This window comes from Piliocolobus tephrosceles, chromosome 6, assembly GCF_002776525.5.
Source record: "Piliocolobus tephrosceles isolate RC106 chromosome 6, ASM277652v3, whole genome shotgun sequence".
NCBI lineage: Eukaryota > Metazoa > Chordata > Mammalia > Primates > Cercopithecidae > Piliocolobus > Piliocolobus tephrosceles.
The window spans coordinates 136145282-136169464 of record NC_045439.1 but is presented as its reverse complement, the minus strand read 5'-3'; the positions used below and the strand labels follow the sequence as shown (position 1 = coordinate 136169464).

The window sequence follows — 24183 nt, the reverse complement described above, 5'->3', positions numbered from 1 at the left end:
TTCAACCTGGTTGAGATGTAAAGTGGTCATTTTATTAATAAATAAATGTCCATACTGTCTTCACAGGAACAGGCAAGGCCAGATAATTTCTAGAAGAGATAAAGTACCGTTCCATCCAAACCAAAACTCATTTCTAACAAGAGAGAGGAGAGGTTCAAAACTACTTTAGTCTGAAATATAATCCTGAAGCCAGAGGGTTTGTTTACTCAACAGACTGTTCACCAGCTGCTCAGAAACAGGTTTCGTGTGAGTGCTCATACATCCCACTTATACAAACAAGAAGGCCGAGGGAGGACACCAGCCCCCAGTAGGCCACAGGGGGCGAGGCCTTCCTTCCTCACCCTTCCCCACAAAGAAAACAAAACAGGACTAAACCCTTTAGACTCAATTCAGTTTTGAGTGTGACAGTCAGAGCCACCGACTCAAAGTGCAGAGACTGAGGTTCAGCGCTCAGCCCTGCAATTCCCTTGCTGGTGTGCTTCTGAGCAAGCCTCTCATCATGAACCCGAATTTCTTCATCCATTTCTACTTCCTAGCAGGTGTGGTCCAGATTCTGATGACAGAGCCTCTAACACCTCTTGTTCTACTTACTCCAAGGGTCCACAGGCTTTCTCACTTCTCCTGAGGCCATTCCAGGACATCCCAACCAGGCTGGGTTTTCTCCTTCTTCTGAATCCTGCAGCCCCTCTTCATAGGCACATCCCTGCCACTGGGCACCATCTACACATGACCTCCAGGCACGCGGGCCCCTCCTGCGTCATCCACAGCACTGTGGATGTACCAGCAGGCACTGAGAGACAGCAACCCTGAGTGCCAGGTAATGCACATGTGATCTCATCACAGCCTCCAGCCAGTGAGGCAAGGAGAGCTCCCATTATCAAAGCAAGGAAACCAAGGCCAAAAGGCACTGAGTGAACTGCCCCAAGAAGCAAGCAGGGCTCAAATCCAGGTCCATCACACTCCACAACATGAGCCCTTCACACTCCAGCAAGAGGGTAGGAACTCACCTCGGGCCTCTGGATGTGCCCCAACCCTACGACTCAGCACTCAACACACACTTCTCAGGACCCAGAGGTACCCCTGCAAGTTCTTTTGGTTGCCAGCCAGCTCCTGTGATGACCAAAAGCAACCAAAACAAGCTTGTGTCAACAGAAGGAGGGCACGCTGTGCCTCTGACTAGGAAGTTTCAGTCTCATGAAGATTTCAAGCCATCTAAATTAATCTGCAAGCTTAGTGAAATGCAGTAAGATACCAATGAATTTCTGCTGAGGATCTATATGAGCTGATTCCAAAATTCACGGGGATGGGAGAAGCAGCAAGAATGGAATAGCCAGGAAAATTCTGTAAAGGAGTTAGATAGTAAAACCTGCTGTAAAACTACAATAACTGAACACAGTGTGATATGGTTTGAAACTGTGTCCCCATCCAAATCTCATGTTGAACTCTAATCCCCAGTGCTGGAAGTGGGGCCTGGTGGAAGGTGACTGGTTCATGGGGGTGGGCCTTCATTAATGGTTTAGCACCATTCTCTTCGTGTTGTTCTTATGATAGTGAGTGAGTGCCTGAGAGATCTGGTGGTTTAAAAGTGGGTGATACCTGCCACCTTGCTCTTTGTCTTGCTCCTGCTCCCACCATGTGAGTGTCTACTCCCCCTTTGCCTTCCACCATGATTGGAAGCTTCCTGAGGCCTCCCCAGAAGCAGAAGCTGCCATGCTTCCTGTACAGCATGCAGAACCATTAGACAATTAAAACTCTTTTCTTTATAAATTACCCAGTCTCAGGTATTTCTTTATAGCAGTGCAAGAACAGATTAATACACAGTGGCTTCCCACATTAACAATCAGATGCTACAGCAGAATAGGAAGTCCAGAAATACACCCAAATACACACTGGAATCTAGTATAGGATAAAGATGGCATTTCAAATGAGTGAGAAAAAGGTAATTCATTCAATACTTTGTTGATAACCACCCATATCTCATGCTTTATATCAGAATAAATTAGATGGATCAGACTTAAATGTAGAAAATAAAACCGTAAAAGTACTAGAAGAAAACATGGGAGAACTCCAAAATCCATTTTTTAAAAAGGATGATAAATGTAAACACATAAAAATGTCTTAAAGTCAAGGCAAATAGGCCGGGAGCAGTGGCTCACACTTGTAATCCCAGCACTTTGGGAGGCCGAGGTGAGCAGATCACCTGAGGTCAGGAGTTCGAGACCAGCCCAGCTAACATGGTAAAACGCCATCTCTACTAAAAATACAAAAATTAGCCGGGCATGGTGATGGGCACCTGTAATCCCAGCTACTTCGGAGGCTGAGGCAAGAGAATTGCTTGAACACAGGAGGCAGAGGTTGTAGTGAGTGGAGACTGTGCCACTGCACACCAGCCTGGGTGACAGAGTGAGACTCCATCTCAAACAAACAAACAAACAAAAGTCAAAGTAAATGATATACTGGGAGAACTATTTCCAACTCATTACAAATTTTGGTTTTTGTTTTTTGGTTTTTGGTGGGCTTTTTTTTTTTTTTTTTAAGACAGAGTCTCACTCTGTTACCCAGGCAGGAGTACAGTGGCACGATTTTGGCTCACTGCAACCTCTGCCTCCAAGGTTAAAGTGATTCTCCTGCCTCAGCCTCCCAAGTAGCTGGGATTACAGGCACACACCATCACACTCAGCTAAGTTTTGTATTTTTAGTAGAGATGGGGTTTCACCATGTTAGCCAGGCTGGTTTTGACTCCAGACCTCAAGTGATCCACCCACCTCAGCCTCCCAAAGTGCTGGGATTACAGGCATGAGCCACGGCACCTGGCTAACTCACTATAAATGTTTTAAAATTTAATCTCCTTAATATATATATAGTCCCTACAAACCAATAAAAAAGATCAATAATCTAATTGAAAAATTGGTAAAGAACATAACACAGGCAGTTCACACACACACAGACACATACACACAGACACATACACACAAACCCAAATGGTTCCGCATTCTTAACTATGAAAAAATGTCCAATCTCACTTTCAATAAGAGAAATGTAATTTTGATCTTCACAGAGATTCAGTTTTTCACCTATTAATTTAGCAAAAATAGAACTATCTGAAAACACACTGTTGGCAAGGATGTAGAGAAACACTCATTACTTGTTTGTGGACATGTAAATTGTTACAACACATACAGAGAGCAGTGTGACAATATCCATCAGTTACAAAAGATATAGCCCTTAACCAGCAATTCCATTTCTAGGAATTTGTCCTATGTGGAGGGAAGTCAGGGACCCTGAACAGAGGGACGGCTGAAGCCTTGGCAGAAGAACATAAATTGTGAAGATTTCATGGACATTTATTAGTTCCCCAAATTAATACTTTTATAATTTCTGACGCCTGTCTTTACTGCAATCTCTGAACATAAATTGTGAAGATTTCATGGACACTTATCACTTCCCCAATCAATACCCTTGTGATTTCCTATGCCTGTCTTTACTTTAATCTCTTAATCCCATCATCTTCGTAAGCTGAGGAGGATGTATGTCGCCTCAGGACCCTGTGATGATTGCGTTAACTACACAAATTGTTTGTAGAGCATGTGTGTTTGAACAATATGAAATCTGGGCACCTTGAAAAAAGAACAGGATAACAGCAATGTTCGGGGAATAAGGGAGATAACCTTAAACTCTAACTGCTGGTGAGCCGGGTGGCACAGAGCCATATTTCTCTTCTTTCAAAAGCAAATAGGAGAAATATCGCTGAATTCTTTTTCTCAGCAAGGGACATCCCTGAGAAATGGAATGCATCCCTGAGGGGAGGCCTCTGAAATGGCCACTTTGGGGGGTGGCTGTCTTTTATGGTCGAAGCCAAAGGGATGAAATAAGCCTCAGTCTCCTATAGCACTCCCAGGTTTATTAGGACGAGGAAATTCCCGCCTAATAAATTTTGGTCAGACTGGTTGTCTGCTCTCAAACCCTGTCTCCTGATAAGATGTTATCAAAGACAATGCATGCCCAAAACTTCATTAGCAATTTTAATTTTGCCCCGTCGTCCTGTGGTCCTGTGATCTCACCCTGCCTCCATTTGCTTTGTGATATTTTATTACCTTGTGAAGCATGTGATCTCTGTGACCCACACCCTATTCGTACACTCCCTTCCCTTTTGAAAATCGCTAATAAAAACTTGCTGGTTTTATGGCTCAGGGAGCATCACGGAACCTGCTGACATGTGATGTCTCCCCCAGACACCCAGCTTTAAAATCTCTCTCTTTTGTACTCTTTCCCTTTATTTCTCAGACCAGCTGATGCTTAGGGAAATAGAAAAGAACCCACATTGAATATTGGGGGTGGGGTTTCCCCCAATAGTCCTACAGGTATGTTTCCACATGTGTGAAATGACACCTACATGTCCATTAACAGGAGATTGATTAAACAAATATAATGAGCACTAAGCACCTATATAAACGAATGAAGAGCTTTTTATAGCCTGACAAGGAATAACCATCCAGACACACAAGATATTTTTATAAAGCAAGATGACAAGCATAGTGTATGTGTAAGAGATAGAAAAGATATCCACATGCAAAAGAATAAAGTTGGACCCCTACAAATCATGTAGAAAAATTAACTCACACCATATACAAAAATTACCTCAAAATGGAGTTTCCATATAAGTACGTAAGACTTATATGTAAGAGCTAAATTTATAGAAAAAAATAGCATAGGCCGGGTGTGGTGGCTCAAACCTGTAATCCCAGCACTTTGGGAGGCCAAGACGGGCGGATCACGAGGTCAGGAGATCGAGACCATCCTGGCTAACACAGTGAAACCCCGTCTCCACTAAAAAATACAAAAAACTAGCTGGGCGAGGTGGCGGGCAGTCCCAGCTACTCGGGAGGCTGAGGCAGGAGAATGGCGTAAACCCAGGAGGCGGAGCTTGCAGTGAGCTGAGATCTGGCCACTGCACTCCAGCCTGGGCAACAGAGCCAGACTCCGTCTCAAAAAAAAAAAAAAAAGAAAGAAAAAAATAGCTTAAACCTTTGTGACACTGGATTAGACAATGGCTTATTAAATATGACACCAGAAGCAAAAGCAACAAAGGAAAAACTACATAAATTGGACTCATCAAAATTTAAAACTTTTGTGCTTCAAAAGATATAATCAAGAAAGTGAAAAGACACCCCCATAGAATGGGAGGAATCACTTGCAAACTATACATCTGATCAAAGTATTTGTATGTAGAATATATAAAGAACTCTTACCCATCAATAATAAAAAGACAAATAACCCAATGTAAAATGGGCAAAAGACCTGAATAGACGGTTCTTGAAAGAAGATTTACAAATGCACAATACACAAATGCAAACAAGGTCAACATCACTAGCCATCAGTGTATTGCAAATTAAACCACAACAAGATACCACTTTACACCCCCTAGGATGGCTATAAGCAAAAAGACAGACAATAACAAATGTTGGTGAGGATATAAGAAATCATAACCCTTATACACTTCTAGTGAGATGTAAACTAGTATAGTAATTTGGAAAACCATTTGGCAGTTTGTCAAAAGGTTAAACATGGAGTTATCACACGACCCAGAAATTCCACTCCTAGGTATATTCCCAAGAGCCATCAAAATATGTGTCCACACAAAAACTCATACACTTGTTCAGAGCAGCATTATTCACAATAGCCCCAAAAAGGAAATAACTTAAATATCTGATATGGTTTGGCTGTGTCCCCACCCAAAGCTCATCTTGAATTATAGTTTCCATAATCCCCATGTGTTGTGAGAGGGACCTTGTGGGAGGTGATTAGATTATGCGGGTGGTTCCCCCATGCTGTTCCCATGATAGTGAGTTTGCATGAGATTTGATGGTTTTATAAGGGGATTTTCCCCACTCCGCTCTACACTTCTCTCTCCTGCCACCATGAGAGGACATGTTTGCTTCCCCTTCTGCCATGATTATAAGTTTCCTGAGGCCTCCCCTGCCATGCAGAACTGTGAAGCAATCAAACCTCTTTCCTTCTTAAATTACCCAGTCTCAGGCAGTTCTTTATAGCAGCCCCTGAGAACAGGCTAGTACAATATCTATCTATTGATGGATGGGTAAATAAAAGATGGTATACCCATTCGACGGAATACTATATGGCAATAAAAAGAAATGATACATGCTACACATAGATGAACCCTGAAAACATTATACTAAATAAAAGAAGCCATTCACAAAAGACCACACATTGTATGGCCCCATGTATATGAAAGACCAGAATAGGGAAATCTATACACATAAAGAAAATTCAGAGATGCATAGGGATTAACTACTATGAATTCACGGTTTCAGTCTGGAATGATGAATGTATTCTAAAATTGATTTCTGTGATAGATGCACAACTTTGTAAATATACTAAAAACCATTGAGTTGGACACTTAATTTTTTTTTAGGGAGATGGGGTCTGGCTATGTTGACCAGGCTGGTCCAAACTCCTGGCATCAAGCAATCCTCCCATCTTGGCCCCCAAAGTGCTAGGATTACAGGCATGAGCCACCATGCCTGGCTGGGTTGGACACTTTAAATGAGTGAATATGGTGTATAAGTTATATCTCACTAAAGTCATTATAAGAACTAGGGAAGGAATGTGTGTGTGTGTGTGTGTGTGTGTGTGTGTGTGTATGTATGTATGTATGTATATATTACTTTCACTTGCTTCTACATTTATAAAATCTCCCTGGAAAGATTTGACAAGAAATTGACAACATAAAGTGAAGAAAATTGTGTGGCTAAAGAGTAGAATGCTTTTTGCTATATCCTCTTTTGTTCTTTGTGAATTTTGAACCATGTAAACATATGACCTATTTTAAAACCAAGTAAATAAATAAAATTCAATATAAATGATTAAAATAAATTTGAAATGGACTAAGTCTATGTCAGCTGCCCCTCTGGCAGGCGACCCTTTCCCCAGAGCCCACCCATGGCCACCTCCGTGTAGCTTTACCCAGCTCTACTGGTGACTTCAGAACCCAAACTCAGTGACTCAAACCTTTCCTCCACCTTGGCTGTTTCCATTTTTAAGCCCACTGAAGTAGTTCTGTAGCCCAAGGACCAGCATTCTGCCAAAACTATATTACTTGTCAACAAACAGCAAATGTGAACTCTGACATTTGGAAAAAGCAATCAAGAAAATGAAAATGGATCGTGGGAGAGGAAGACTGAAGCACATAGGTGCTGCCAGTGTAGACAGGAGGACTAGCAGGCGACCCTGAGCCAGGCGGTCCCTCTGATGCTCTGAGGACACAGACCTGCCTCACTTTTACCCTCTGAGCTCTACGCTGTACCTCCTCCTCAGGACACAAGAAGTAACAGAGCTTCCGTTAGAAAACCAGCTACACTTGAAGAAATGAAGAACATGACTCAGAACCCACTCTTCAGCCCTAGCCTCTGCCCCACCCTCTAAGGAAGCAGGTGTTGGAGGCCCCTGGACAATCAACAGGCTAGCCAGGGTCTTGCCACCATGGCCTGCCACCAAAATACATTCCCAATAACCAGCCTACCTCCCTTTCTGCCCTGGGCACAGCCCTCTGAGTGCCACCCAACACCTTCCACCTAGAGCATTTTTGACAAGCCACTGAGAGGCAAACACCAGTGTGATAGAAATCTCATCTTATTCCACTGCAGATGGGCCACTTCAGACAAACAATAAGTCACACGAGGCAAAAGTATTTTCCTATAGTGCAGCAAGAGCCTCCACATCTCCAGCAGCCAAGCTCCAACACAATCCAGCTCCAGCAGATCCCTCCCCAACACAAGGCTGGGGAGACCTTGGATACACCCTCACCTCACCCCTGTCCTGGGGCACCCCCTCCCACCACACTGTAGCCCCTCTGTTCCAGCACCCAGCACCCAGTCACCCAGTCAATCACCATGGCTCAACATACCAGGTCAATAACTCAAATGCCCCAAGGCCTTGTAGACAAAAGAAACCAGAGTAGCAGGATTGCTAAGACCTAAACAAGGGAACAAACAACAGTGACAAGTGGTGGACAATGCTCTGTCTTCAAGTCAAAAAGGCACAAATAGCGGGACCCTGCCCAGCCTAGGTGGAGTGGCAGCCACCCAGTTCCTGTCCGGATGCCCCTGGAACAGAGGTCTTGCATTTCCACGTATCCCCTTCTTTCAAAAGAAGCAAGACAACTAGATTTTTATATAAAGGCTCCTAACTTGTAAGTGTTCTCAACTATCTTAGTTTTTAAAACACCGTGCAGACCAAAAAACAAAACAAATGTCTGTGGGCCAGATTTTTCGGCCCCAGGCCATCAGTTTACCATCTCTGACTTGGTTCCCTGACCATGGTTCATTAGGTCCTATGTGCCAAGCATGAGTGATATTTAGTAATTTGGCTCAAAATCATGAGTCCAGAGAGATGTAATGATATGCACGTTCCACCAAATCCTTCCTCATCTCTGTTCACCAACAGTTCAACCATGACTAAGGAGTGTTGACCATTATTTATATAACCTAGCTGCTTCCTCTGCCTCCTGGGCACCATCCCATTGGGGTTAGTTAACCAAGTGTTAGCACTGTTGATTGACCCCAGGATGGGCATGCAGCACACTGCACAGATTGTGCCCCTGGGGGCTTATGCTTCATAGAGGATCATCCAGCATGGTCCAGACAAGCCTGAAGAGCTCAATGACAAGTCTTCAGGTTTTCTTCATTACAGTAAAGTGTTTACCCTCCATCTGCTCCCCACCTTGTTTCTCTTTTCCTCTCTCAGTCCCTGAGCGACAGATCCAATGCTTACTCTTCCAAGACAAAAGCAGTACGCATTAAATCTGGCAACAGCAAATGCCCCAAGACCTGTTCCTCCAGCTCTCGGGTGTGTTTGCAAAGGGTTGGTTCTGCTTTGCTTTTATATAAGGTGCCAGGGGAGGGAAGTGAGGTTTAAAGCAGAGAAGGTAGCCTCTAGGGGCAGCTCCATGGAGTCAAGGACAGTGGCAAGATGACTCAGAGGGGCCCTTGGTGGACCCAGGGGACCTGACCACCACCTGGAAACTCCGAGGTCACAGTACTTTGGGACACATGTCATAAGGGGACCTTTCAGTACCACTTATCCCTGCAGCCTAGGTAGGGGAGGCATGAGAATGCCTCACCACCCACTCCTTCTAGGCAGATGCTCCCAATGCCCCCTCCATCCACCCCAAGACCCAGTTGCATGGCTGGAGTTTTCATGAGTAAGTTTCACCTGTGAGTCCTCTTCTTCCTCACCAAACCTACACCCTTCCCTTTCTGGCCACATCCTTCACAATGCCCCTCTTCTCTGGGCCCTTCAGGACAGTCTAACACGTTCCTCTTTCTCCTCTTCATCCACTCAGGCCTCCAGTCCTCCCACGTGGTCCTTCCAGCACCTTCCACAGGTCTCCTCAGCCATCCTGCACCCCCCACACCAGCCATGTAACTATTCATGCATTCTTGGTAAATCCTTGGTACAATCTAATCTGGACCAACATTTCTACAGAAGCCCTGTGATTACTTCACTCCTGTGTTCAAATCCTCCATTTGCTCCTCTCACCCACTACAAATCCCCAAATCCTCCAGCTAGAATTGACCTCCAAAATCCAGCTGCAATGGGAAGGGTGAGCCAGACTCCTCCCCTTCCCCAGCTGCTCATCCTCGGGCAAGACACTTCACCACTTGAGCCTTGGTTTTCTCATCTGTGAAATGGGGATGATAAACCAAAATTAAAATTCTAAGCCCCCTGACCACCTGAATGAACCCGTCCTCTCAGGAAGGCTACTGATGGCAATTTGGAATCTCGGCAGTGCCAAATCTAACCTGAAAAACTAATTCTGGCCATGATGGGAAGGGTAGGGGGCTGGACATACCTGATTCTACCCTCCTCCCCTTTGGAATTATTGATAGACCCTTTAAGAAACATTTATAATCTATTTTCTCCAAAACCTGCTACCTGGAGGCTTCACCTGCATAATAAAACTTTGGTCTCCACAACCACTTATCTTAACCCAGACATTTCTAAGTCTTTAGACAATAACTTAACTCTTCCAACCAATTGCCAATCAGAAAATCTTTGAATCCACCTATGGCTTGGAAGCCGTCCCCACTTCCAGTTGTCCTGCCTTTTCTGGACCAAACCAATGTACATCTTACGTGTATTTGATGTCTCATGTCTCCCTAGTATGTATAAAACTAAGCTGTACCCCAACCACCTTGGGCACATGTTCTCAGGATCTCCTGAGGGCTGAGTCATGGGCCAGTGGCCATTCATATGTGGCTCAGAATAAATCTCTTTAAATATTTTACAGAGCTTGACTCTTTTTGTTTACAGGACTGACCTATGCACCACTCATAGGCACGAGGAAAACATATAAAATTACAGAGTCCATTACACAGTAAGGGCTTAATAAATATTAGTTGCCATTATTGTCATCATCATCACATATTTCCAAGTGATCATTTTTCACAAACCCTACCCTCGGCAAAGCTTGCTTCACCCATCTGGTCCTGGAAGAACCTCTTCTTCCTCCCATCCTGCCAAGTGCTAATAGTCCTCCTCCCCCACCATGCCTTCCCAGACCATTCTGGTCCCTGACCAAAGCCACTGTACCCATCCTTTCTCAGTTTACCTAGCACTACTTTTAATACATGGCTCCCCTGTGGGACTGGATGACTCCTTATCCGCCAAGTAGAATCATTCAAGGCATAAGTCAAAAATAAAATTCTAAGCTCCCCAGCCAGTTGAACAGACCTGGCTGTTCAAACCTGAAAAACTAAATTCTAGGCCTAGACAAGAAAGAAGGTCAGACATGCTGCATTATACCCCTCCCTTTTGGAGTTTAGGCACAAATGACCAGCATCAATAATGAAATAGAGATCATAAGACTGGCAAAACAAGGCTCTTTGTGGCAATAAGATACCAAATTCCAACCTGATTCTGTATAGCATCACATGACAGATAGCAGGCCCCGAAGGAAATGAAATTTTATCCAAAAATATCTGTGACATAGTTTGAAATGGCCCTGCAAAGCCATCTTTTATGGGGAAATTTTTGCATCTGTAGAGAATCTTCATTAATGCAGCTAGGCCTTTGGTGGATCTAGGAGAGATTAACTAAAAATCTGACACCTTTTAAGGTCTGAAAAGAGACATTTACCATCTATTCTCTCTGAAGCTTGCTACCTAGAGGCTTCATCTACATAACAAGAACCCTGGTCTCCACAACCCCCCTTATCTGAACTCAAGCATTTCTTTCTATTGACTTCAAGTCTTTAGACAAAGCTTAACTCTTTCAACCAACTGCCAATCAAAACCTCTTTGAATCTGCCTATGGCCTATAGGCTTATAGGCCCCACTTCAAGATGCCCTACCTTTCCGGGCTGAACCAAAGTAAACCGTCCATATATTGATTCATGTCTTTGCCTGTAACTTCTATCTCCCTAAAATGTATAAAGCCAGGCTGAAACCTGACCACCTCAGGCCCACGTTCTCAGGACCTCTTGATATTGTTCCCCAAGCCAATATGGTCACTCATATAGAGTTTGGGTTTTTTGTCAACAAAGGGCATTATCCTATCCCCTAGATTGAGCTGGATGGTCCTTGACCTCTGATGTGTCCCATGGTACCCCTATGTTCACAGTGGGTGCTAATTAAACACCCTGGGAAGAACACTGTCTACTCAGCCATGTTTTCTCCTAGGTGCTGGGTTCAGTGTTGGGGAGACCTGGCTGGACAGGGCCAAACTCAGCCTACCACATCTTGGAGGCCCAGAAAGGGCCAAGCTGAGCATCTAAGCCCCTGAACTTAAGTCCTATTTTTCCTACAAACTCACTCAGTGACCTCAAGCAACCCTCCCCACTCTGGGCCTCAGTTTTCTCATCTATACAATGAGTGTAGAGCAGTAGGTAGAAGGAGCTCTGAATGCAAAGAAACCCCTACCTGAGAGGCAGGGGTCTGGAAGGGCTCTGCCAGGTCTGCAAGAGCCCTGCCCAAGCACTTTGCCATGGCCCCTCCTCTGTGCCACACCTGCCCATGAGAAAGAGTTTCCTCCTCCCTGCACCCTCAGGAAACTAAATAGCAAGTCTAGATTCCTGGCAGATTGCCCTTAGATTAATTATAGTTTATTTTTTAAGTGAAACCATAATAACATGATCTTAAATTCACAGTTCCAGGATTTCCCTTTGCAAATGGTTAGACCCAAAACCTCAGCCATAAAACTAAAGTACTAACACAACCCATGAAGCCTTCTTTGCTTAAATCCAGGGGCATTTCCCTCTCTTGACACTCGCCCTACAGGATGCTCTACAGATACTGACATTGGAGTTCCCCTAATCCCCACTGCTTACCCCTAGATGTGCCTGGTGTCTCAAGAAGAACCTGCATTTGCAAAGACACCCATACACAAAGCCTACATGGTCATGAAAGTCTATGGGTAATGCCAAATAAGTCAGAAGGCTCAGGCTTAAATTAAAGAGGGATTTTCTTCCCTTTCCAATTTGATAGAAGGAATCCACGTCAGGTGCCAGGTCCTCACAGGCCTGTTAATGGGGGCAGCCATGAGGCAGCTCCTTCATTAGGGAATTGAGTAGTCAAGGAGGCTCACTTAGGCTAAAGAGTCAGCAATTTCATTTGAAAGAGCCTCAGAAACAGATGCACCTGCCTGATAATTGTGGTCATATGGCTGCATCCTCATTTATGGACAGAAGCAAGACCAAAAGGTTGGGTGTAAATTACATCTGTTTTCAGAATTGCATTTTTCAATACAACAGGACACTTGGCTGCTTAAAGGAGAGCCAGAGACTTAGTTGACACACTCTCATTCTAAACATCCAATAGCCCTTGGAAGCATGTACTCTAATCAATGATGAGAAATGGCGCCCAGAAAGGTTCAATAAACTGCCCATATCAGACAACCAGCAGGCCTTGAAGCTGAGATTCTCAGCATCTCTCAACCCTGGCATCCTGAAATTCGGGGCTGGATAATTCTTTGGGTGGGGGTGGAGGTGCTGTTCTGTGTACTGTAGTATGTTTAGCAGCATCTTGGCCTCTACCCACTAGATGCCAGTAGTAAATTCTCCCTATCCCTACAGCCGCTCCCCACCCTGACAACCAAAAATGTCTCCAGATACGACCAAATAACACCAGGGGGCAAAATCCTCCCCAGTTTAGAACCATTTGAGCGATCTTGTTCTCTCCCTATACCATGATGTTTTGGAGAATTGAATCAAGGGCTTGCTCTCTACTCTCTTATTTAAAGAATCTGGATTTTGGCTGTATCCAATTTGCTTAACACTTCTTCACTGTGGCATATAATATCAAACATGAAAGAAGATGAACATTTGTCACTTCTATAGTTTTTTTCCTTCAATTCAAAGCCTTGGGCAAGCAATGAGAAACGACTGACTGATGCTAAACAAGTCCCACATCCTTTCTCAAATCTGAAAATGGGGCTGGACCTTCTAACCATGGCTCCACCCAAAATTCCAATTTATTAAAATAACATTGATGTACTGCTAAGTAATAAGCAATGACAAAAAAAAATTTTTAATGGTAACTTTCCCTAAATGCTAAAAGTATTAAGCTTTTATATTTTCTTTTAAATAACTCTTGTTATTACAAATGTAAATACACACACAACAAAAAATTTAGGAAATACAAGATAAGTAGGACAGTTCTCGTCCTTTTCAAAGACCAGGCTTAGTAAAATTAACTAAGCATCTGTGGTTCCAATGTCTTCAGGGCACGGCAGTGTGCACCTTTTCCACTGACAGCTGGGCAATGTCAGACCGTTTAGAATGCAACCTCCCAATCCCTCGGGAAGCACCAAAAAGAACCCTCCTTTCAGATAAGAGGATTTTACAGAGATTTTGAAATAAGAAGTGGCTGGGCATGCAGCCAACAGAGATCTGGGAGAAGTGGAGCCTGCATTGTGGAGATGGAAGACTCTCCAAGACTGGGAAAGGATCCCCAGGATGAAAGGAACATTGTGGTTTCAAGGTGGCAGGGTTTTCCTGACTTGCCCCCACTCTGCTCATGAGACACCAGAGCGTAAAGTCAGATTCCTTCCAGAACTCAGACAATAAAGTGTTCTGAGTGAATGTAGGTGCCAAAAGGTACTGATACCAGCAGTCCTTGGCTTATGTGTGCTGTCCTGAATCCATGCAACATCACCAGATGTTTCCCAATATCAAAAAATTAGGAGAAACACAGCTTTCTACTTCCTAGAGACAGCCTCTTTGCTGATTCCCTTTCAGCTCCCATAAACCTGCCAAGTAGCAGACCCAGGGGGTCCACCACACCAGGTGCCTACAGGACTGCTCTCACACATGTGAAGGTACCTGGCAGAGGGCACTCAGTCTCCAACCAGCTTTCCCGCCTTCTGATTTTGTCTCCTGTCTAACAACGGTTTGCCTTAATGATGAAATACATTTTAAAAGGTGGACATGATTCTATAGATGGGGAAATCAGATTGATTAAGGAGAACATTTGGAAGAGACAGAGGCTCAACTTTGGTAGAAAATGAAGAAATACAAAACAAAACAATTAATACCAAATTATACCCATCAGATTGGAAAGCATTAGAAAGTCAGACAATACTAAGTGTTGGATATGATGTGAGAATCTGAGAACCCTCAGGCTCTGTAGATGGAAACCTACACTGGTGCCTACTCAAGGAAATCAAGAATGAGCACCCCCCAGGATCCAGAAGCCCCATTCCCAGGTGTATACCCCAGATGCTCTCATACTGGTCCTTAGAAAGACACATCCAAGAATGCAGCCAGGAGGTGAGTATACACATAGGGATACTCAACATACACACATCATAACTACATGCTTCTGGATTGTAAAAGAATTCAAACTATGCAGAAACGTATCATGAATAATAAAAAAATTATAATCATCCACAATCACACAGATTTATTTGCACATTCATCTATACATGTTTATAATTTATTTAAATGAGCTGATACTATACATGTCACTTTGTGACCTGTTTCACACTCAAAAATATATAGCAAGTATTATCTCAATGTCATCATTTTTAACAGCTACATAATATTCTGCCATAAAGATTACCATAATTTGCTTAACCAATGCCTCATTGTTGGATACTTAGATTATTTAAACCTTTTCACTGTCAAACAGAACTTCTCTGAATATCATTGCAGTTGCATCTTGGCTTTCTCTTCTAATCATTAACATTAGAAGCAAAGAATATACAGTGCAGTGGAAAATGTACATACTTTAAGAATGGAATCGCTTGATTAAAAGTATACATCTTTTTCATTAAAATACATATTCTTTGCTTCTAATTTCCTTGGATCCAAATTTTTTCTGTTGTCTGGTAAGGTGACTCCTTCAGCGAAAACAGACAAATAGGCTAGGACTGCCATTTTATAACCAATCATACTTACTACACTCCCTTTTATCTACACCGTACAAATTCCTACCTCGCAGGTATCCAGCATCAATCATGCAGCTAGTCTGGCACATTTTGAGAGACATCAGCAATGTAAAATCCTTGAGAGCTCAACATTCTTTTGCTAAAAATATCTTTATTAAATGCCAGCTTGTGCCTGGAACCACACTAGGTATTAGGGAAACACAGAAGATTAATGCCTAGTCCTGCTCAGAAGAAGTTCAGCGACACTTGACTCTGAAGAGATGGAATTCAAAAATCGAGTGTGCTTTGGAAGCACAGAGGGGCCCTAGCTGCGGAGGCTTCTCAGAGGCAATGGCAATGAGGTCAAACAGCACCGAACTGACCATACAATCTTAGTGACAGAGGGGACTCCAGGCAGAGGGTTAGAGTGGGACAAGATGCTCAGGCCACGCAATGCCTCGGGAGAACCCCCGGAAGTCCAGCAAAGCAGGAGGCGCACTGAGCAGAGCTGAGATGGGGGCTCAAGAGGGAAGCAGCACCCTGGTCTAAAGAGTCAGCCTTGCCCACACATTAAGGAGTTTCTATGCAGGGAGAATTGGCAGGGAGGGGTGGAAGAAGGATGAGACAGGCATTCCTGCAGACGAGAGAGGATGGACTGGAGAGGGACAAGGTTGGAGGCAGGAACCCCAGTTGAAGAGATATTATTGCAATTCAGGTAGAAACAGTGGCAGGTGGAGAAGCTTCTCCAGGGAAGTTGGTGTGGGCAGAGGTGAGACAGTCTCTAGGAGACTCAGGTGGTGGAATTTCCAGGACTCAGTGCCTGCATGCTAAGGAGTTGCAGAGGGAGAAAGGAAGGAGGGCCCCCAGCTAGCACAGCAGGCATTTGGTGAACTGACTAACCAAGGTTACAGGGGAGCTTGGGACAAGGGAAAGGCCACAGTACAGATCGAATAGCACAGATGAGGTGCTGGCCCTGCCTTGGCTACACAGACTTGCAGAGTGTTCTAGAATCTAGCAATGACTTTTTCCACTTCCTGGGATACAACTTTCTCATCTGCAAAGAAACACATGGGCACTGTGCAACATCAGGGCCCTTCCAAGCTGTAAAATGTTACAAAGTCCCCTCTAGATCAGAATCCGGGGTGGCAGCTGTCCACCTGAAAACTCACCCTAATAAGATTGCCTTCCTGGGAAGACACAGATCATGTCCATAACCAGCTTCTCCTATGAAGTCGTAAACTTCTTTCAACACTCCACACCCAAGCCACTAAAGATCCATCTCTTCCAGGCCAGAGTGCTGGCTTACCCACTCCAACATGAGGTTCACACCCCTCACATCTGGGTGCATGCTGCCTTCTTTTCTCCCCTACTCCTGAGTAATAAACAGCAGACTAGCAAAATAGTTCAAATACCTTCTAAAAAAAAAAATACACAGCCTTGTGGACTCCATGGCCTATTTTGAGCTAAATGTTTCAAACCTCCAGACTCAGAGCTGCTCTAGGCATTAACCTTCACTCCAACTGAACAATCAGGAAGTACGTAAATGACAATGGCACCTCTGCTGGATGGCAGGCCCGCATCAGGCATGGAGACACAAAGATGAACTGGACTTCCCAACCTCCAGGGCTCTCTGCTGAGTGCAGAAGCCAGTATGGCACGGTTGGACTGAAGGATGCACAGATTAGGGATGAGGAGGTCAGAAAATAGTGACCTCATTCAAATGTCTGGGAAAACTATACAGAGGAAGGAGGATGGGAGCTGGGCCTTGGTGGCTGCATGCACTTGTAGAATATAGTTAGGCTAGAAGTGGGAAACCACAGAGCATAAGGAGCAAGTGACAAGGGACTAGGCTCAGAAGCGCTAGTTGATGTCTGCATTGTGGACTGGGGCCAGCTTGCAAGGGCCCGGAATGCCACACCCAGGTATTGTCATACCTAGGTAGGTACCACAGGGAGCTGCTAGAGTTTGTAAACAGAGGATTGAGGCCACGGGGTAGAGTGGGAAGAAGACAGGAGTATTTCAACCCAGAGTACATCAAGGAGACCAGCAGAGTGAGGAACGATGTGGCCTGAGACAAGGCAAGGAATGGTGGGGTGAGCGTGGGACTGTACTTCCCCTTTCTCCATTTTCTCAGACCACTGGCATCTAATTCTACATAGAAGGAAACACCTGGACCCAAAGTCACACACAACTGACAGCAAAGCTCAATACATAGACAGCTCCCAACTCTGCCCTTTCCTGGTCTGGTTTCTGCTCCTGCACTGAAAATGCTTCCCAGGAGAGCAAGCCCTGAAGCCCAACTTCCACAGCTGATCAAACACCAAAGCACAGTGTGTAGGCTTGGAAGCAGAGGGAGGCAGCATTGAACAGCTGACACACACACCCAGACTTCCAGGCGGACGGGCCTCAGTAACAGGACAGGTTTGGTTCATTTCCTGCAAAAACAGGATTTCCCAGGCATTAAAGGAAATGTCCTTGCATTCCTCTTACCCCTGTCCACCAGGATGGACAGGGATCAAGGACCTGGGACATCCTTCCTAATTTACCAGACATTTTATCCCTGAACGTGAGCAACCTACAAAAGGCTCTCCAAGATCCCTCATGCCCCTGTGAATGTTCATCTAATGCAACTTTGGCAGGAGCCTAGGAAAGTCGTCTGCGTACCCCACTAACAGAAAGTAAGGGAGGCCACCAAGGGTCACCAAGAATCCTGAAGCCCAGCTCCAACCCCTGGTGCAAAACACCCCTCCAGTGTAATCCTGGAGGCAATTCTCCCACCCCCCACGCTAGAAACTGCTGCTTTCAGTAGCAAAAAAAGAAGAAGAAGAAAGGAGAAGGAGAAGGAGAAGAAGAAAGAAGAAAGAGAAAGAAAAGGTAGGCGCGGCGTGAGGGAGCTGCAGATGGTAGAAGGGAGAAGGAGTAGCGAGATTAAAGTTACACAGGTCCGGGTTCATATTCTACCTCCACCACTGAGTTTACTTAGATAAGCCATTTTGCCTCTCTGAAAATGTTTTCCTCATCTGTGAAATGATTATAAAAATAAATTATGGAAAAAGCTGTCAGAATTCGGAGCACTATTGTTAGTGTTCAGCATTAGCAGAAAGCCAACAAATGGAACCAAATATTTATTTTATATATATAGTTAAAGAGAGGAAAGAAAATTCCTAAAACGTGTACCAGGAAAATCCAGACGAGCACACCCCGGCCCCCCACCCACCCTCCTGGGCAGGGCAGGAGGCACAGGTCTGGCTGGGGCGCGCCAGGGCACCTGTGCGTGCAGGTGGGGCGGGCGCGCGGCGACAGCAGGTTGGCGATGCCGCCCTGTCGGCCGGCGGGGGAAGGAAGAGGGCGGGAGGCCCACCTGAAGACGCGCAGCAGCAGGCAGGCGATGAGGAGGGTGGTGAAGGCGAACGCCACGATCACGGCCGCCTTGAGGGTGGGTAGGTCGCGGAGGAGGGTGGAAATGCGGGTCACCAAAGCGTCGCCGCTGCTGTTGGAGCTGCCGCTGCCGCCCGCCGCCCCAGACCCAATCCGGGTGGTGTTCCCGGGCCCCGGGCCGGGAGGTGGCCGCGACTCGCGCTCGGGTTCGGGCCGCGGCGCGGAGACGGACTCGGCTCTGCTGGCGCGGGCGGCAGGAGCTGCCAGGAGCGCGAGCAGCAGCAGCGGCAGGAGCTGAGCGGCCGACAGCACCGCGCGCATAGTGCGGTGGGTCGGCACAGGATCCCGCAGGGCGCGTGCGGCTGAGCCCCAGGATCCGCACCAGCACGGAGGCCTACACCGGGGGATCCTGCGGCGGAGGCGGCTGCGCGGTGCTTGGCAGGAAGCTGCGACGCCCGGAAGAGCCCGCGCCACCGCCGCCGCCACCACCAACACGTTGCAAGGAGTCATTCGACGGGCCGCGGCCCCACGTGGGCGGGGCAGGCCGCCCAGCCTGGGTCCCGGCTGCGCTCCGCCAGCCCGCGACCCCAATTCCTCGGGACTTGAGACCCCGTGGTGAAGCAGCAACTGCCACGATGACGCTAGTGCTGGCCCTGTGCTGCACGTTTCACGTGTTTTATTTATTTCATTTAATTCTACAACCCCCTTTGAAGACAGGTATTCTGTTATCCACATTTGATAGTCGACTTAGTACCCAAAGAGCCAGCTCACAGTAACCCCAATTGTATCAGACTAAGAATCAAAGACTATGGGACCTAGAAGTAGACTCCCATTTTGCAGATCAAAAACTGAAGCCGACAGTGAAGTGGTTGCCTGATGTCCTATGTGACACATAATTTCAGTATCTCCCCTAATTTCCCTCTTTCTCAAAAGGAGTTTCTTATTTCCTGCGCCTCTGCTTATGAACCGGACTGGGATGTGAATCTCTGCATTCATACCTTTGCTGTGGAACACCAGTTGGTGTGGTTAATGCCCTCCTGCCTGGCTGAAGTTTCTCCAGGGAATAGTTGGCTTGCTGCCTCTGGTTTGTAACAAAGCTAAATGATGCTTAGGTGAAGAAAGACAATTAAGGAGGTTCTAGTGGGAGGTCCAAAGGTGGGAATTGATGGGGGCACAGAGCCCCTACCTGAAGTACTAGAAGCCATTCCCAGGGCTTCAGGGTTCCCCTTTTACACTGCAGATGGGTCCTGGCAGGAAGCTTTTCAGTGGTGGGTAAACAGTTAAACACACATGACAAGGTCCCAGGGACCTTAAACGGCCCATTTCTGGTCCTGCTGGAGAAAGAGACAAATATAATACAGTGTATTAGTTGTCCATTGCAGCATAACAAATTGCCCTAAAACATAGCAGCTTAAAACAACATGCATTTAGTATCTCACAGTCTGTGGGTCAGGAAACTGACCATAGGTTACCTGGGTCCTCTGCTTCAGGGCCTCTCCCAAAGGTGCAATCAAGGTGTCCGCTGGGGCTGGGGTCTCTTCTGAAGGCTCAGCTGGGGAAGGATCTGCTTCCAAGCTCAATCAGCATTTTTTGGCCAGATTCAGCCCTGCACTGGCTGTTGAACTGGAGCCTCAGTTCCCCTGGGGCAGTTGGCCAAAGGCTGCCCTCAGTTCCTTGGCATGGGGCCCTTCCAACATAGCAACTTGCTTCATCAAAGTGTGCAAGTCAAGATAGCAATAGAGTCACCTAGCAAGACAGAAGTCACTGTCTTATGAAACTTCATCACAGAAGTGACATTCTCACACCTTTGTCATATTCTGTTGGTTAGAAGCAAGTCACAGGTTTCATCCACACACAAGCAGAAAGAATTACACAATGGCATGAATATCAGGAAGCAGGGATCATTGGGGCCATCCTAGAAGCTGCCTGCCACATACAGTGTAATTCATTTTGATTTGGGGGGATGGACAACAATCAGATTATCAGAAGCCATCATCCAGAAGGTACTTTTGAAATGCATGTTAAATATGCCCCAGTGATAAGAGATACGGATAGATCACATAATTTAGGTCTTTTTTTTTTTTGAGACGAGTCTCGCTCTGTTGCCCAGGCTGGAGTGCAGTGGCCGGATCTCAGCTCACTGCAAGCTCCGCCTCCCAGGTTCACGCCATTCTCCTGCCTCAGCCTCCCGAGTAGCTGGGACTACAGGTGTCTGCCACCACGCCCAGCTAATTTTTTTGTATTTTTTCAGTAGAGATGGGGTTTCACCATGTTAGCCAGGATGGTCTCGATCTCCTGACCCTGTGATCCACCCGCCTCGGTCTCCCAAAGTGCTGAGATTACAGGCGTGAGCCACCACACCTGGCCTAGGTCTCTTTTAACTCTGAAACTTACCTTCTGGTATGTTAAAAATGTTGCATTAGTAAAAAGTCAACATCATCATATCAGTATGATAGAAGATACAAAAGAAAATTTTTAAAGAAATACCTCTGAGTTCATGATTTTGGAGCACTGTTCTCCAGGGCATAAACCTCAGCCACCACAGCCTCTTATTTTTGTACTTATCAGAAATTCCTGCACGATACAGCAAAGAGGTCCTGAGCTTTGAGCCTCTTAGCCGGGATGAAAGGTTTGACCACTGAATGGCCTTGGCCAAGTATTTAACCACTGAATACCAGGTTTCTAATATCTGAAACAGGCTGGGTGTGGTGGCTCATGCCTGTAATCCCAGCAGGCATGAGCCAAGGTGGGTGGATCACCTGAGGTCAGGAGTTCGAGACCAGCCTGACCAACATGGTGAAATCCCCGTCTCTACTAAAAATAAAAAGTTAGCCGGGTGTGGTGGTACATGCCTGTGTTCCCAGCTATTCAGGAGGCTGAGGCAGGAGAATCGCTTGAACCCGGGAGGCAGAGGTTGCAGTGAACTGAGATCGCACCATTGCACTCCAATCTGGACAACAAAAGCAAAACTCCATCTCAAAAAAAAAAAAAAAATCTAAAGTAGGGACAAATAGTACCCAGCTCAAGGCCACTGGGAGCTTCCACAGAACAGAGAAAATATCAGTGCTGTTTTCCTTATTTTGCCACAATTTGTGGACTGATGGTCTACATCAGTCATTAAACAATGCTTGATTGTTTAATGTTAACCTCAAGAATGTAGAAAGCATAAATGTTAGACTTTTTTCATAAAGTGAAACTTTAGAATCTTTCCTTCTAATCATTTGCTTACTTAAAAATTGTCCTCAATTAGAGTTCCTTAAAAACATTTTAATTCAAATAACCATAAACAATGACATTTTTAACATGGTAAATGGGCAACAAAACCAAATCTGGTTGATTTCAAAGAAGGGGAGATTATTGGAAGCATGTCATGTTGCTTTCCAGAATTGACTGTAAGCTAAAGCAGAAATTCTAACAGTGGGATTTGTGGACTCCTGGGGTCTCTGAGATCCTTTCAGGGAATCTTCGAAGTGAAAACTAATTCCATAATGATAAGATGTTATGTGTCTTTTTCACTATGTTGACATTTGCACTAATAGTGCAAAAGCAACAGTGAGGAAAACTGATGGTGCCTTAGCACAAATCAAGGTAAACAATATTCATAGTCATTGTATTCTTCACAACTATACACTACAGGAAAAAAAAAATCAGTTTCACTTTAGAATGCCCTTGAGGTAGCCATGAAATTATTAAATCTTGACCCTCGAGACCCTTTTAATATTATACATGATGAAATGGGAAATAGGAATAAATCACTTCTGCTGTACACTTATGCATAATGATTGACTCAAGAAAAAGCATGTTTACAATTCCTAGAGTTGCAAACTGAAGTAGCCACTTTTTTCATGGGACACCATTTTTAATTAAGAGAGTGACTGACAAAGTTTACACTTGGTCTTTGGCAGGCATTTTCTCAAAAATGAGCAAAATGAGGCTATCACTTCAAGGACACCCACTGACAGTATTGTAGCCAATGACAAAATGCAAGCCTTCAGGTGAAAATTAGAATTTTTAAGAAAACTTGTCAATTAGGATGTTTTTGCTATGAACTTGACGGCTTCCCAATGCTTCAAAATTTTTCTGATGATCTTGGTGGTGATATTAAAAAGTATGGGTTTTTTATATTATGTAATGAAACATATCAAAATTTGAAAGATCTGAATAAATTTTTCCAAATGGCCAATGCACAGTGTTACAAAATCATTTCTGAGTAAATGATCCACTCAAAGTATAAGACAGACCAATAGATTCTGATGAAACAAAATATAAAATATTCATTGCATGGTTTCATATTCCACATTGCAAATAATCTTTAAGAAACTACTACCTGCAAATTTTGGTACAGTATCAAAGAAGAATCTCCACAACTACCTGAAAAGGCTACTAAAATTTTCCTCTCTTTTCTGACTAAATATCTAGGTGAGGCTGCATTTTCTTCATGTTCTTCAACCAAAACAACAAACTGCAACAGATTGAATGCAAAAGCAGGTATGAGAATCCAGCTATTTTCTATTAAGCCAGACATTAGAGAGATTTGCAAAAAAAAAAAGTTAAAGAAAGGCATGCTTCTCTCTAATATTTTTGTTTTAGAAAATTAGTTATTTTTCATTAAAATATCTCTCTTTTTTTTTTTTTTTTTGGTAGAGATAGGGTCTTGCTATGTTGCCCAGGCTGGTCTTGGATTCCTGGCCTTAAGCCATCCTTTGGCTTCAGCCCCCCCACAAAGCACTGGGGTTACAGGCATGAGCCACTGCACCCAGCCAAAAAATATCTTATTGATGTTAACATATTAATGTGTTATTTGTGTTTTTAAATGAATTTTAAAATATTTTAGACTTCATTTTAATTTATAATGCAGCAAATATCAATATGTATATTGATATAAAACAAAATAAACAAAAGCTCTTCGAAGTCCTCAATATTTCTTAGAATGGAAAAGATTCTTGAGACCAAAAAGTTCTCTAAGAAATGCCAACTTCAGAGGAACAAGCTTAGGGAGACAAAACAAAACCAAACAAGCAAACCAATTAGGATACTTTCTGCTATAAAAAAAACAGAAAATTCAACTTGAGCTGATTTAAATAAAAAAGGAAATTTCACCCCAATTACTCTGATGTGATTGTTACACATGCGATCAGAACATCACATGTACCCCATGAATATATACATGAATATGATGCGCCCGTAATATTTTTTAAATTATTTACATAAAATGTTTTTTTATTTATTTTCTTTTTTTTAGACGGAGTCTTGCTCTGTCGCCCAGGCTGGAGTGCAGTGGCTGGATCTCAGCTCACTGCAAGCTCCGCCTCCTGGGTTCATGCCATTCTCCTGCCTCAGCCTCCCGAGTAGCTGGGACCACAGGCGCCCACTACCTCGCCCGGCTAGTTTTTTTTTTTTTTTTTTTTTTTTTTTTTTTTT

The 24183-nt window shown here is 44.6% G+C and overlaps 1 protein-coding gene across 1 annotated transcript in view; it reads right to left on the bottom strand.

The window, feature by feature from the left end:
* FAM174B (family with sequence similarity 174 member B) overlaps positions 1-19219 on the bottom strand; it is a 37383-nt gene extending 18164 nt beyond the window's left edge. The window contains exon 1 of the mRNA XM_023220889.2: positions 18746-19219. Coding sequence (XP_023076657.1) covers positions 18746-19083 — 338 coding nt within the window. The 5' untranslated portion in view covers positions 19084-19219. The remainder of the gene's footprint in view (positions 1-18745) is intronic.
* Between the last annotated feature and the right edge of the window lie 4964 nt (positions 19220-24183).